At 50.6% G+C, this 12,270-nt stretch overlaps 2 protein-coding genes and 1 long non-coding RNA gene across 3 annotated transcripts; 1 reads left to right on the forward strand and 2 right to left on the reverse strand.

Moving 5' to 3' along the window:
- Positions 1–655: 655 nt before the first annotated feature.
- Positions 656–3,352, reverse strand: HOXA1 (homeobox A1). The gene is made up of 2 exons (XM_046669195.1): positions 2,602–3,352; positions 656–2,145 (listed from the first exon to the last, which is right to left on the reverse strand). The coding sequence occupies exons 1-2, from the start codon at positions 3,254–3,256 to the stop codon at positions 1,790–1,792; spliced, it is 1,011 nt and encodes a 336-aa protein (XP_046525151.1). The 5' UTR covers positions 3,257–3,352; the 3' UTR covers positions 656–1,789.
- A 131-nt stretch (positions 3,353–3,483) lies between these two features.
- On the forward strand, positions 3,484–7,196 carry LOC124243563 (uncharacterized). Its single transcript, XR_006889703.1, has 2 exons — positions 3,484–3,726; positions 7,058–7,196. It is a non-coding gene; the product is annotated as an uncharacterized LOC124243563 (long non-coding RNA).
- Positions 7,197–7,329: 133 nt separating this feature from the next.
- Positions 7,330–10,815, reverse strand: HOXA2 (homeobox A2). Its single transcript, XM_046669194.1, has 2 exons — positions 9,387–10,815; positions 7,330–8,742 (listed from the first exon to the last, which is right to left on the reverse strand). Exons 1-2 carry the CDS (start codon positions 9,766–9,768, stop codon positions 8,003–8,005), a joined length of 1,122 nt encoding a protein of 373 aa, XP_046525150.1. The 5' UTR covers positions 9,769–10,815; the 3' UTR covers positions 7,330–8,002.
- Between the last annotated feature and the right edge of the window lie 1,455 nt (positions 10,816–12,270).

A 12,270-nucleotide genomic window follows, 5' to 3' on the forward strand; every position in this document is an offset into this window, starting at 1 on the left:
GAGAGGGGAGCTGCAGAAGTGGCAGGAAGGAGTGGATATTGACGGGAGGAATGAGAGGAGAGATGCAAAGGTTTACTGAAAACAGACCCCACTCAGTTTAAAGAGTGGAATATCCTGGAACACTCTCTGGCAATCCAAAAAGAAGGAAGAAAGATGGGGTGGGGGACCGATCCTCAAACAGCTTTATACTGGAGCTAATTAAATGTGAATCTCCTAGCTCTTGGTTCGCTGATGTGAGGAAAGACTGACTGAAGAGTTTCGGCTTTTGAAGGGGGCTCTGTTTATACATACGTCAACATTCGATTGGAGGTGAAAAGGTTAGCACTTGACCCACGAAGTATCCATGTTTGTTTCAAAAATAGATCTGCTTCATAAATTTCTTCACCATTCATTTTTTCCATTATGAAATTTGATTATAATAAGGGAGCTATTGTTATTTTAAAGAAAACCTATTAAATAAACACTGGTTAGGTGCAATTACACTCATAGGGGAAGCTTCAGCTACAGAATGGAAAGCATTTACTTGTCTTCAAGAAAAGGCCCACCTCTTTGAAAATACACACCACCCTTCTCTCCTTTCCTGCATGAAATGAGCCAACTTTGTAGGAACCAACAAATTATAGCCAAGTCAAATACACAGATGCTTAAGCATATCTGAAACTTGAATATATTTATTACAGACATCTTAAGACCCGTAAACTTTGCTCTGGATCACATTACTGCAGGATCTCAGAGCTGTTCATGATTGTACAGGAAATGGGGAATATCATAGACTCACAAAGGATAACTGATAGAACTCAGTGTGGTACTTTAGGGACATCAAAACATTGTGCGACATGCAAAAGACTATTCACGAATCACACAAAATATACATTCATTGTGCCATCCATCACATTAACAATTGAGCTGAAAATACATCATGTCCAGCTAAGATAACTGTGAAAGGAAAAAGCTTATTTGAAGAATATCTTTAGGTTCCGAATAATCCAGCACAAATTTTAAATCGAGTGTGGCCAGAGAAACAAGAAAGGGTGGGGATGGGGAGACATTTAGCACAGGAAGCAAGGTTTCTGAACCTTGTTCTGAACACACTGAAAGAACAAATTGAGACCATCCTCTGAGGCATCTGATTGAGTTTAAATGAGGGTTTTAATTCTTTAACTTATAATCACATATAAAATTGTACCAGCTTTAAGAGTTTTCCCACCCTGTTTTAGTCACTTAATCTAAACATTTCTAGAAAATCTGTATAAAGATAAATCTCTCAGGACAAAGTATTTACAACCAGCAAACTCACACACATGAAACTGACTTAAACTAAGAGCTGAATTAATTGTGTAAACACGATCATAGTGCATCTCTTCTTCATGAGCTCCTGGACTCTCTCTCCATCCTACTTTAAGGGCAAAGTAGGGGAGAATTGTAAATATGCAGATAGATAAAAGATGAGAGGCCTTCCTCTGACATGTTTCTGCTGGCAAAGAAGACTATTTTCCTGTGGAAATCTCCTAAAAGTAGAGGGGTATTAGGGACCATGAGAAAATTGATGCTGGCACTCAATCCGCATTAAAGAGCTAACGCCCCACCATCACCACCACCACCACCACCAATCAAACCTTTAGTCCAGAATTCTCTGGAAACACATTATTCTAGCCAGGAGCTCCCCAGATAGGATCAGAAAGGAAGAGAGACTGTAAATGGAAAGGAAGATAAGCTAAGAATGTGCTTTGAGTAACAAGTCTCAGCCCGAGGAGGAGTCTAGGCTGCGGAGTCTGGGCTGGGGGCGGCCTCAGTGGGAGGTAGTCAGAGTGTCTGAGGTAGAAGACCCCGGGGAAGGAACGCAGGGCGAGGAGCTGGACTTCTCTGAGGATTCCTCGGCCTTCTCCTCGCTTCCCGGTGGGGTGGCCGGAGAGATGGGCAAGAGGCCCTCCTTCTCTCGTTTCTTTTGCTTCATTCGGCGGTTCTGGAACCAGATCTTCACTTGGGTTTCATTAAGCTGTAGGGACGCCGCAATCTCCACCCTGCGGGCGCGCGTCAGGTACTTGTTGAAGTGGAACTCCTTCTCCAGCTCCGTGAGCTGCTTCGTGGTGAAGTTGGTGCGCACCGCATTGGGCTGACCCACGTAGCCGTACTCTCCAACTTTCCCTGGGGGCAGGGTGGGAAGCGACGAGAGAAAAAGGAAAAATTTTTACAATCGATATGAAATCCCCTACACGCTTCAGAGCAACATTCAGGTAAAGGGGCGATCAAGAAGTTCTCCACACAAACCGAGCTGGGGAGAGTGAGTGATGAGGTGTAAAGCGTTAATCTGAAGTCAACCATTAGCGTGGTCAGACTTGTGATTAATGGAGCCTGCAGATATTAACAGAACCCCCCCCCCAAGACCTACCCACTTCCAGAACCTCTAAAACTCAACCCCTTTGGAAACACAACAGTCCCAGGTGCTCCTTTGCCCCAACACACCTGGGCAATCGGCCCACACCCTGCAACACCGGTAGGAAGGAAGAACTTAAAAAAAAAATTATTAATTTTCCCTGGAAACTAAGCATACTAGCTCCTTCCAGAATCATCAAGGAGCATCCACAGAATGGCAAGACTGACCTGTTTTGGGAGGGTTTCTTTTGACTTTCATCCAGTCAAAGGTCTGCGCTGGAGAAGACGTCTCTGATGTAGGAGAGCGACAGGCTTCTTGGTGGCTGGCGTGGAGAGGGGACAAGGAGTTATTATACGTGGCCAGGGCCAGGCTCTGATGCTCTTGTCCATATGAGTGGTGAATGTACTGAGGCGAGCCCACCGCTCCCCCGGCATAACCCTGGTGGTGGTGGTGATGCTGGACCATGGGAGATGAGAGATTTCCAGAGTAAACAGCGGGAGCGCACGAGGGGTACCCACCACTTACTTCTGCTTCCTGATTTAACGCGTAGGGGCTGTAAGGTGCGCTGAAGTTCTGCGCGCCGCCGTAGCTTGGACCACAACTCGAGTGCGAGTACGACACTCCCAGGTTCCCGGGAGTCTGGTAGGTGGCTGGCTGGGGGTGGTGATGATGGTGGTGGTGGTGGTGGTGGGGCGGGCTGATCTGCACCCCCCTGCCCACTAGGAAGCGGTCGTCGCCGCCACAGCTGTTGGCACTGACCGCGCACGACTGGAAAGTTGTAATTCCATGGTCGGAGGGGTAGGCTCGCGCTGAGCAGGTACCCGAGTCGCCACCGCTGAGGATGGGATATTCCAGGAAGGAGCTCATTCTTGCATTGTCCATCTGTCACTGAGTGACCGGATCCTGCGAAGCCCTGGGTGACCGTGCCAACTTTCTCACTTCCTCCATGGGGCCGGAGAAGAAAAATGATATGAATGTACAGTGCACAAGAGGGGGGGCAAGAGGGCGGAGGGTACTTGGGGAGGGGCACGTGACTAAGTCAACCAATGGAGGAGCCTCCTGCGAAACTTTGCTGGCTCGCGCGGTGATGGATCACCGTTTCAGTGGCATTTAAATCCCGGGCGCTCCTCAGTCTAGGTGACGCGCAGTCGCCCCCCCAGGCAGCCCAGGCGGCGGCAGCAGCTGCGGTGGCTGCAAGGGCAGATTCAGAGCGCTGGGGTGAAGGGGAGCAGAGGCTGCCTTCTGCGCGCGCCGACTTCGCTCGCCGCCCCCCTCCAGGGGGTGGGGGCTGGGAGGCATCCCCCGTCTCCGCCCCCCTCCCCACCGTGCAAAGAAAGCTGAACTGGCAAGAGGTGAGAAGGAAAGAGAGCTCCGCGCTCTCTTGGGTCGGGAATCAGTGGGCCGGAGCGCGCTGGGCGGCCACTAGCACGCAGGCCGAGCCCGGAGCGCGCCGAACTGGAAGGGAGGTCCCCGGGCGCTTTCACTGCACAGTTCCTGCTGTGATGCCGTGGGGCAGTGAGGAACGCAGAAAACGGTGGCATAGGACGAGGCTGGGCCGCCAGCTCTCCAACCTCCGAATGGAGAAGGAAGTGCGCAGAGGGCTGGCTGGAAGGAACCTGGGTGGGCGTGGAGGGGACGAGGGAAAGAAAAGAAACTTCCCTTCTCCACGGACGGTCTCCGAAGCTCTCCCCCTGAAACACACACACTGGCTATTAGCATGGCTATGAGGAGCTTCTGTAATTCGACGCCCTAGGAACGGGTGAGCCCTAGGAGCTAGGCTTGCCGGAAAAGGCCGCGGGTGGCCGGGTTCTTCGCCCTCCCTCTCTCTTCGCTCTCCGCCCCTTTCTCCTCCCCACTCAGCTTTGCTTCAGGAGCCCTACGGGATCTGCAGCTACTCGGACGCTGGATTTTGAGGGGGTAGGAGGCGGGGGAGAGAGATGACGCTAGCGGACGTGGCCAGCGTGGGGGCCGGGCCGTGAGCTGCAGGCCATCTGCCGGCTCCCCAGGACCCAGGAGCCTGCGCGCTTCGGTGGGGGCCTCAAAGGGCGAGACCACAGCTCCAACAAAGTACGCTGAACTCCCCCCGAAACGTTTACTCCTTTTCTGAATGGGGATATTAGGAGTGGTAGAACTTCCTTTATCCATTCACCCCCATTCTACTGCACGTCTGAAGTGGGGGTGGGGGCCGGCAGGTGGGAGGAGCGGTGGACAGATGGCTGACGGTGAACCCGACATTTTCTTCTTCTGCAACAACACCTCCTCCCCTTTTGTAACTGACTGTGTAGTTCCTTGTGTGAACCTTCAAGTCTTTCCCTAGAGAGACACGTGCAAATCTGAACGTCATCCCAGGCCAGGGGTCCTGTTTTCCATCACCCTCATCCTACTCTGATACTGATGGGGTCGTTAATTGCTGTTTACTATTAGGTTTCGTGTCAACCCTTGGCTTGTAGAGAGAAAAGGCCAAACAGAGGCTGGAAATTGATGCATTCTTAGGTAAAAGAAACCCAGAGATCGTCCAAGAAGCTTTGCAGCTAATGCTGTATAGATGTCCCTCTGACCATGTTTACCACATTGGAACCCGACAGATGAAATTTATCTGAGGATTGTATGTGGATTTGGGGTTCCCACTCCCCTCTAGTTTTCCCTTCCCAATTAGAAGAAGGAAGTTTTGCTTGAGGCAGTCACATTTCAAATGTTAGTCAAATTTTCAGGGTTCTGCTTTCTGTTCTCCACATGTAGAAGTTCCACCCAAACCTGTCCCAGCAAGAGGGAAAACTCTTGCAAGCATTTGACTGTGGATTCCCTCAGTAGCAGAGAAACATCTTCCCTAAACATTTCCTTTTGAAATATTGTTCTGTGACCTTTGACCCATCCCCAATCACTGTTAAGAGGGAGTGCAGGCAGGAAAGGTCACTCCTGCCTCAATTTCAGCACCTGGGGAACCTCATCTTGGAGAGCGGAAAAGGCAAGGCAGCCCTCCTGGAGGCGGCTTCCTTGGGAGCATCAGTCCTCCAGCGATGGGGAGAGAAGGGGCTCCTGGGGGGAGGAGGCAGGACGTGAGGGAGTCCGTGCTGGCATTGCAGACAATATCCTCTCCGAGCCAAAGCCTGTCGGGTACGTTCTTCCTGCCATGTCCCATTCGTGTCCTTTTGTTGGCCTCCTCGGCCCAGGTTTGCGCGACCCCCTCGGCCACAGAGCTCTCGCCACAAAGCCGCCCCGGGCCTCCACCGCTCTCCTTCCTTTGCTAGTTCTCGGCCTCTGCGCGCCTCTCCCTCCACCTCTCTTCCTTCCTCCAGGCCTCTTTTCTGGGCCAGCACGGGTGGGGTGTTTTTCTTGGAACCACAAGCTTGCACTTGCACACAGGCCCGCAGACACACGGGTCAGCGACCGACCCGCCTCCCAGAACTGCTCCCTGCTCCCCGCAGGCCGGGCTCTTGCAGCCGAGCCGGCTCCGCCCCGGCTGGCCGCCCAAGGCATTTCTCTCCCGGTGCTGCTCACAAAGGCAGCCTCCGCTGGCCTCGAGCCCGCAGGCTTCCGTACCTCCATTCGTTCCCCACCCCCACGAAGTCCAGGGGCTCATTCCGCCGTGTAGGAGACCCTTGGTCCTCTGGGCAAGTCGGCTGGTGCGCCACGACTCGAGCTAAAGTATCTTTAAACGCCACAGAAGAGTGGGTGAAAGGCGGGCTTGGTTACTATTTAACTGATCGCCTGCAAACGGCTGGCTGGGCTCAAAGCGCCTCTTTCAGGGCTCTTCTACTAGAAAAGGAAGGAACGAGGAGGAGACAAAACGCCGCCGAGGCCCGGAGCTGTTCATGGCATCCGCGGCTCAGCCAAGCTGTTGTTTTAAAAGAGCAATAAAAATGAATTATGACTAAACGCCTTCTAACTTAATGCTTTCGGACGGGGATCCCCGGCAAATACGTAAGAGGATTTTTATTTGTGCATGTGTTCCTGCAATTGATCTCTTTGATGACATTCTCATTCATAGAAAGCGTTTGATTTATGAGCGTAGGACGAATCGAAAACAGCAGCGGCTCAGCCCTGGCCGCGGCCGGGCCGCCCCGCTCCGCTCCGCGCCTGGGGCGGGAGACCCGCCAGGGTCCTCACAAGCTACCGTCGCTGCTGGGACTTAGGGGGCAAAGAGGTGGGGGAAGGTAGGAAGCAAACCCGTGGAGAAAGATGGCTATTTCCTTCTAACTTCCAAGCCTTTGCTATTAAGAGCCGGGTTCTTAAATCAACCCGCCCCCACACATGTTGCTTACACGCTGCGTTTTCTCACGGTAAGTAAGTAGCCATCAGTACAGCTCAGTACGGGAAAAACAAACAGGGGGAGACATAAGCAGGGAGAAAAAAAACCAGAACAGCCCAGTAACATACCCTAGATCACATTTTATTGATAATTCATTTAAAGTGCTTTTTCTCTTTCTCTTTCTAGAAACTGGGTTAATTTATAACCTCGGGTGCAGAAACACTCCATTTTAAATCTCAACTTGCTAACCTGACTTCAAAGCTTTAATGATCCATTATTTGCCATGTAAACAGATTTAAGAATGAAATATTGATTTTTCTGGCCCTGAAAAAAAAAAGAATCCTAGAATGACTGAACCAGAGGATTGGAAAAAACCCTTTCTGAAGTCCAGCTAGTAACCGCTGTTTTGTTTTATTTTTGTTTTTCTCTTTTAGGTCTGTTTGCCTGGACCCATCAACAGCTGGGAGACTGATCGACCACACTGAAAATGTGCGGGGAGATTCGTGGGGGAGGGGGTTGGAATGTAGATGTTTGAAACAAATGTGTATAAATAAATGAATTGTTGATAACTTAGTTATTGACCTGCAGACTGGTGGCTTGTTAAAGAAACTCCATGTTCCTCCATCCTGGAGTTGGGGTTTCTGTAGGCACTTTATTTCTCCACTTTCAAAAGCTTGGGCTTGACCCAACTCTGAGCTGCCCCATCCTGTTTCTATTACCAATTTAAATCTATGGCTTCAACCTCTACACTAAAAACCAAATCCATTCCCTTAAGGAAAAAAAAAAAAAAGCAAAACACTTCTCAGAAGGCTTAACCATTTTCTGGCTTTCCTTTTTTGTTGCTGTCTCTTGAAGACTTTGAACATGCCCCCTTAAGAAATATATTAAAATTGAAAAAGAAGATGAATCATGACGAGAATTTTATTTACCAAGTTAGACTAAAAGAAGAAAAAGAAACCATTATGAGCCTTGAGAAAGAGGGGGAGAAAAAAATAAGAAAGCTACTTATAGCAAAGGAGAATTTATTCTACCAAAAATACGCATGACAATGCATCCTAATGTAATACAAAAATAAAAAGAAAGTGAAGGTACAATTCTATGATCACTTTCTTGCAGGCCTCATATATTGCTTTCAGGAAATCACATAGAGGGTTGTTGGATGAGATTTAAAACAACTGGAACTCCAAAATAATCTGTAAAAGATGGCTCTGAAACTGGGTCAGGGGACTCACTAAACAGAAAATCTTCAACATTTAAAGGAAGGAGAGGGTAGGTCCAGAAGAAAATAAAATAAAAATCAACTCTCAGAATAAAAGAAGGCAAAACCACCTGGTCAAAGGGGTTTTTGTTTTGTGATGCTTTGTTTGGCTTTAATGTTTTTAGTAATTCAGATGCTGCAAGTCAATTGTGGTGAGTGTGTCTGTAAAAAAGTCAAAGCTGTCAGCTGAAATATCTACGGGACTGTCGAGGGAACCTGGCAAACTGGGCGAGACTGCATCTGAAAGCTGCAGGCAGGAATCTGTGGAAAAAACGTTAAAGTCCTGCAAAGAGGGGACCTCGAGGGCCTCGGGACTGTCATTGTTTAGGCCAGAGCCACAGTTCTGGCCCATTGTTGACAAGCAGTTAGGAACAGTGGGTGACTGGTGCTGAAAATGTTTCAGATTTTTCTCATTGCTGGTTAAAGGCGAAACTGGGAAACTTTGCGAATCGCCATTGTGTCCATTGGAAGCCTGCTGCTGAGAGAGGGCGTTTTGCTGAAAAGTGTAACCTTCCCTCTCCAGAAGGGCCCCGGAGACGCTGAGGGCTTGCTCAAAGAGCGATTTCTCCTCCTCGTCCTCCTCCACTTTCTCAGAGTCTTCCAGGCTTTTAAATTTCCCTTCGCTGTGTTGGTTCTCCTTGCACTGGGTCTGCCTCTTGTGCTTCATCCTGCGGTTCTGAAACCACACTTTCACTTGCCTCTCAGTCAAATCCAGCAAAGCTGCAATTTCCACCCTTCGGGGTCTGCAAAGGTACTTGTTGAAATGAAATTCTTTTTCCAGCTCTAAAAGCTGCGTGTTGGTGTAAGCAGTTCTCAGGCGCCGGGAGCCCCCGCCGCTGCCATCGGCGATTTCCAGGGATTCTGCGGAAAGGGAAACCAACAAGAGACACACGCACAGTTGGAGGTGGAGGGGTCCGAGCGGGGTTATTCCACTGGAGAATAAATATAGCAGAAAAGATCAACTGCAACAAAATGGCCGCCCCTGGATGCAGTAGACCTATTGTGCTGCCTTTCCTGGGAGCCCAGCCCAGGGAGACCCCATCTCTTCCACCTCCATCAAATTCCTGCCTGTAGTTCCCCCCAACCTCTCCATCCGGGAGCAAACTTTATATTAGCCACACCACAATTTATAATTAATGCATCAGCTGCTTAGCTGAGCAAGAGCGATCTATCACTCTTCATTACTGTCAAAAAGCCAAACTCTAGGACAACTAGACAAGAGGAGGTCAGTTCCAACTCAAATAAATCATCCCACATTACACAAGTTAGGGAAAGTTTCCCCCCCTCTTCTTAAAAATATATGTGTGTCTCATTGTGGAGCGCAGAATCCCTTTTCTCTCCATCAAACCCACTCCTGAGCCCACAGGGGAAGGGAAGGCAGCCAAGCATCTCTCCCTCTCCCCCTTCTCTCTCAGCCTACGCTCCCCTCCCCCCATAACCGCTCCTGGGGCAGCCCAGAGGGGGAAGAGGGTCCCGGGGACCTGGGGCCAAGTCTTTGGACTGACCTTTGTGGCTGAGGCAGGCAGGGCCGGTGGCGGCGGCGGCGGCCGAGGCGGGCGGCAGCGCGGTTTTCTTGGCCGCTTTCTTCTCCTTCATCCACGGGTACTCGGGCGGCTGCAGGGCGCCGGCGGGCACTGGGCTGCCGCGACTGCCCGCGGGGCTCGGCTTGGGGCGGCCGCCAGCGCCGTGGCGAGGGTGACTGCCCGGGTTCAGGCTGGGAATGGTCTGCTCAAAAGGAGGAGGAATCAGTGTCGAGTGTGAAAGCGTCGAGGTCTTGATTGATGAACTTTGAAATGTATCAGCGACAGGGGGAAAAGATGTCAGGCACTCAGCGAGCGACGGCTGGCTATTGATAAAACCAATCTCTCGCTCAAATTCGTAATTCATGGCCTTCTCCTTGGAGCCCCCTCGGAGAAAAAGTTCCCTCTTCTGGAGGGGCTTTGGGGGGGCAAGGCCCAGGAAAAAGGAGAGCGCGGAGGAAAAAAAAAATCTATCATAGAAGATCGCTGCTGGGGTGTTTTTTTTCTAATTCACTGATTACAGCCGTATGGGGACCGCGCTACTATTAAACTATTGAATTCATGGAGACAAGGTTGAAATTGGACCGAATTGGCTGTCACATGATTGCTTCTGCCCAATGACAATTTGGGCTTTAATCAAAAGAAGCCACTGTCTGTTTGATTGATCCAAAAAAGTCGGGAAGGAACGCCTCATTGGGGGCCAGCGAGGCTTTATTTACACTTTTTTCAGGGCAAAAATACATATATGTGGGTGTGGATGGGGATGCCTGGGTGTGTGTGGGGGCGAGGGTGCCTGCCTGCCTCCTGATCAGCAAGGATCTGGTGTGTGCGCCTGGGAGTGTGTGTGAGTGTGTGTGTGCGAGTGTGAGCCCTGCTGCCGGTCCCGCCGGCGGCTGCCCTCTGCCTCCCCCGCACACTCCGCGCATTGTTTGGGACTGTCGGGAAGACGCCTCGCACCTCACAAATCATTTAAGCACCTCAGTCTGACGCCTGCAGTCATTAACAAAGTAATCCATTAATCTTCAAAGTTTTGACACCCAAGGGCCTCGCATCCCAGCCACATAAGTTCTGCTAAGGCAGGAGGAAGGAGCAGAGGGAGAGGAGAGATGAGACAGGAAGAAGAAAAAGAGAGGGAAGGAGAGAAAGAGAAGAGAGAGCGAAAAAGGATGCTTTTTGGGGTTTCCCTACTCTTATTTTCCTTTTCCTCCTCCGCCTTTTCTAAAACCACTTCCTGCATCTCAGCACTGATCTCTCTCTGGCTCTGTTTTCCTTTCTCTCTGTCCGTCTGTCTTTCCCTCTTTTCTTCCCTCTTCACCCCTCTCTCCCTCCCTCTCTCTCCTCTGTCCGCCTCTCCTTCCCCCACCTCCTGCAGGCCCTCGCCCCCCTCCCAAAGCCCAGCTCGGAATCCGCGCCCCCAGACCCCGGACCCCGGCCCATTGTTAACCGGCTTTTCCAAGGCAGCTATGCATCTGGCTGCAACGGGAAGCGGAAAATGGGAGGCGGCTCTCGAAGCTTCCCGACTTTCCTGCGCCATCAACTTTTCAGGAGTGGCTCCAGAAAGATAGATGCATGTGCCAAGCGAGACAACAACCCCAGGTCCCTGTGCCCAAATCCCTGTAGCCAGGGCGGCGGCTAGCCAAAGAAATGCCGCGCCCGAGCGGGCGAGCGCGGCTCCTGGCATTCTGGGTTTCATACCCATAGGGCTCGGGTGCGGTGAGTATTTCTGATTTCCAGGAAGTCTGCTGGAAGTTAGCAGCAGGGAGAAGGCGTTTGTTCCTCTCTTTTTTTCTTTTTCTTTCCTCCCCTTCTTCTCCTTGTCGTTGTCGCTGTGACTAGGGACTTGTTGGTTCAGATGCGGTGGGTGCTCTCTGGCAGCCCGAATTGCCTCCCGCACCTTCCCGCTCCTTGGCCACCAGGAATATTTGCACCAGGTTCTGTTGTGGGAAACAGCACCGCGGGTGAGAGAGGGCGACCCAAGGAAGAATATAAAGGTTCTCTTTCTCTGTCCACTCTCTCTTTTTTCCAATTCGGAGACTTGAGACTGAGCGCATCTTAGACTGTGCTGGAGGGTTCAAAAGATAACACCTTTAAGTAGCAGACAATAACTTTTTAAAAATCCACCAAGCCAGAAAGAGTGGAGCAGGCTGAGAGAGAAATCTGGAGGTATCTCTTTTCCCCCCTGAGGATGATGATTCGCTTTTGCTTCCTTTGAAATGGACCAAGTGATCAGACTCCCCCAGGCCGGCAGGCATCGGTGGCAGGAAAATAAATCATTCTGATGGCCAGAGAGAGAGAGGTTGGTGGGGGAGAAAAATCTACGTAGAAAACAAGAAAGGCCGGCCGAGGCACAAGGATAGGACTCCATCTCTGAGGCCAGCATCAAAGGGGGCTTGGGTTGGAAATTAGATATAAAGTGGCCTCCATCGTTGGCTAGCCCAGAGCATCGCCTTACAGATAGAGATGCTATTTTGGAAAATGTGAGGTTTTTCAGTTTTCTTGCTTTTATTCCAAACAAAGCTCTGAAGGAAGTCTGGGCATGATCAATCTTGCTCACCAAAAGCCTTGACAGCTTCTGGCCCTTAAGAACACATTTCAGCTTCGACCTCTTTCCAAGATCAAATGTGGCTGAGCAAAGAGGAGAGCAGGAAACGCAAGTAAACAAGGAAAACTAGTCTTTTTAAAGATGTTTTTTGGCACTATGAGAGTAATAAGACTGCTTTTAGGAAAGGTGCTTTGCGGACTCTGGGGATGGTGGCTTTGGGCATTTGGTTTTTCCAGAAATATTGAGGGGTTAAGGGGAGGGGGGCTACGGAGAGGGAGCAGCAGCGCTGCCCCCATATCGCTGAGGCTTTGTCAGGGGCTGCGTGGG

Source organism: Equus quagga, chromosome 8 (assembly GCF_021613505.1).
Source record: "Equus quagga isolate Etosha38 chromosome 8, UCLA_HA_Equagga_1.0, whole genome shotgun sequence".
Taxonomy (NCBI): Eukaryota; Metazoa; Chordata; class Mammalia; order Perissodactyla; family Equidae; genus Equus; species Equus quagga.

Bases quoted from the DNA above. Each gene is read 5' to 3' on its own strand.
- HOXA2 (XM_046669194.1), bottom strand. From the start codon at position 9,768: ATGAATTACGAATTTGAGCGAGAGATTGGTTTTATCAATAGCCAGCCG. The intron at 8,743-9,386 runs GTCAGTCCAAAG...CCCTTTCCGCAG, and splicing joins TGCCTGCCTCAGCCACAAAG to AATCCCTGGAAATCGCCGAT.
- HOXA1 (XM_046669195.1), bottom strand. From the start codon at position 3,256: ATGGACAATGCAAGAATGAGCTCCTTCCTGGAATATCCCATCCTCAGC. The intron at 2,146-2,601 runs GTCAGTCTTGCC...CCCTGCCCCCAG, and splicing joins AAGAAACCCTCCCAAAACAG to GGAAAGTTGGAGAGTACGGC.